This window comes from Myotis davidii, unplaced genomic scaffold, assembly GCF_000327345.1.
Source record: "Myotis davidii unplaced genomic scaffold, ASM32734v1 C64326392, whole genome shotgun sequence".
In the NCBI taxonomy this organism is placed as follows: Eukaryota; Metazoa; Chordata; class Mammalia; order Chiroptera; family Vespertilionidae; genus Myotis; species Myotis davidii.
The window spans coordinates 1-2,133 of NW_006382117.1; the positions used below are offsets into that span (position 1 = coordinate 1).

A 2,133-nucleotide genomic window follows, 5' to 3' on the forward strand; every position below is an offset into this window, starting at 1 on the left:
TAGCTTCTAATTTATTAGAACCAGCCCATGAATATGAAACAACTTTTTCCCGGGACATATGTGTGTTGTCCCTCCCAGCCTCCAAGTCTCAGTTCTGCTCATCATTTTCTTTGATGCCATGTTATTCAGCAAGTATTCCGATTACATTTGTGGCCCAGGACAATTTAAAAATCAAATTTAGTCCTGGAAAGTTTGGAACACACCTGGTTGATAGATTCATTTATAGCTTCTAAAAGCCCTCATTTATGAGTCGATCTTGAACATGCATAGAATAACGCTTGACTTTCTAATAATTTTATGCCATATATATAATACTTATTTGACTGTTGTAGTATTCTTATTTAGGTAATGAGAATTCAAATCAGTGAAAAGTCAAGTAATTGTCATAGTTTTACATTTTGATATTTCAAAATTCCAATATATTCTAACTTAACTTTTTTATATGGTTATATTTAGCACCATGCCATTTGCCCAGTAGGTATTAGATTTATATAGGATTTTATAGATAGGCCTTCAGCATGCTTTATTTAATTTGGAAGCCACCAGAGTTTAGAGCTCAAAATGCAGATTTGCAAAAATTCTTGTAGTTAAAAAGGTATTTGTAAATAATTGTACACTCATTGGTGGAAATTCTAAAGATGCTATACTTAGGGATGTAGTATATATCATCAAAAGTTAAGATTCATCACATTTTTTGTGGCATGTGTATTCTCTTTTCCTGTGTAAGGATAAAGCATTTCAGTAAAATCACCCTTTTCCTGCCTCTTCCTCACTAATTCTAGAAACGCATTAAGGTTTGAAGGTAGGATTCATGTTTATTAATGTTATAAATACAGACAATCGTGGATGCTATCGCATTGCTTATCTGCTGATGCATTGATGCATCATCCTAAAGTTAAAATTTCCAGAAAGAGTCCTATTCAGTCGTTTATACAGGGCCTCATTGTGGGTTGGCGACATTCGAATGGCAGCTCTGCAGTCGAGGGAAGTTTGCAGAGCCTGTTACTGGAAAGAACATATGACTTCGGATTGAATGGCGAAGGGGGCAAAACAAATGGCACTTTTGTGCATGCGTCGTACTTGCCCCGGGGACTTTGCCCTTCTCTATGATGCCGTTTCTCTTTTGTGTCCAGGAAATAAACACGATGATGGTACCCAGAGCGATTCCGAAAACGCTGGGGCGCACAGGCGCTGTAGCAAACGGGCCACGCTGGAGGAGCACCTAAGGCGCCACCATTCGGAACAGAAGAAGCTGCAGAAGGCCCTGGCCGCGGACAAGCACCAGGACCCGGCAGTCGTAAGTCCCACCGCCTGTATGATTACATTTTCTGATGGAGACAGTCCCAGCAAGAGAAGGTCTTGTTCCCTCACTCAGAGTGCGGGAGTCTCATGTGAGGACACGACTTACTCCGCGCCACTCGCAAAACTTGCAAAACCCCAATCTCCAGCAGCAGATGCCAAAGTGGTTTCTTTGTCTTTACAGACTAGCTCTGCGCACCGCAGAGGGGGGCATGGTGTTCCACATGGGAAATTGTTAAAGCAGAACTCAGAGGAGCCCGCCGTGCCAGTCCCCTTCCTACCAGCTGCCTTGTTAAGAAGTTCAGGGAGCCTTGGGCACAGACCGAGCCAGGAGATGGATAAAATGTTAAAAAACCAAGCTCCCTCTGCTACCTCTGAAAAGGATAATGATGATGACCAAAGTGACAAGGGTACTTATACCATTGAGTTAGAGAATCCCAACAGTGAGGAAGTGGAAGCAAGAAAAATGATTGACAAGGTAAATAACCGAAACGTGGGGCGATGCTAGTTTTGGGGGGTGGATTTGACTGCGGAAATTACTGCAGAGTCAGCGTGAGACGGTCTCATGCAGGCAGTGATGTTGGGACCCTAGGATTTGTTAGGGAAACTGTGAGACTAGCAATAAGGCCAAATGCTTTGTGATTTTATTCTGCTGATGTTCTGAATTTGCCTGAGTTTCATAGGTAAGGTCCTTATACATTTAAACTGTCAGGACCTATTACAGTTTTTACATTTAAGATAGGGTTTTTAATTAGTATACTTTGGCCATTCTCATTTTGCATACATTTAAAAACTAAAAGAAAAAACACTATAAAAAACCAGATTGTTGTGACT

General features: G+C 41.3%; 1 protein-coding gene across 1 annotated transcript; it reads left to right on the forward strand.

Annotated features, from left to right (window-relative positions):
• The first annotated feature begins 1,033 nt into the window (after positions 1 to 1,033).
• Positions 1,034 to 1,807, forward strand: LOC102767748 (centrosomal protein of 170 kDa-like). Its single transcript, XM_006777792.2, has 2 exons — positions 1,034 to 1,297; positions 1,484 to 1,807. The coding sequence occupies exons 1-2, from the start codon at positions 1,034 to 1,036 to the stop codon at positions 1,805 to 1,807; spliced, it is 588 nt and encodes a 195-aa protein (XP_006777855.2).
• The last annotated feature ends 326 nt before the right edge of the window (positions 1,808 to 2,133 follow it).

Bases quoted from the DNA above. Each gene is read 5' to 3' on its own strand.
- LOC102767748 (XM_006777792.2), top strand. From the start codon at position 1,034: ATGGCGAAGGGGGCAAAACAAATGGCACTTTTGTGCATGCGTCGTACT. The intron at 1,298-1,483 runs GTAAGTCCCACC...TTGTCTTTACAG, and splicing joins AGCACCAGGACCCGGCAGTC to ACTAGCTCTGCGCACCGCAG.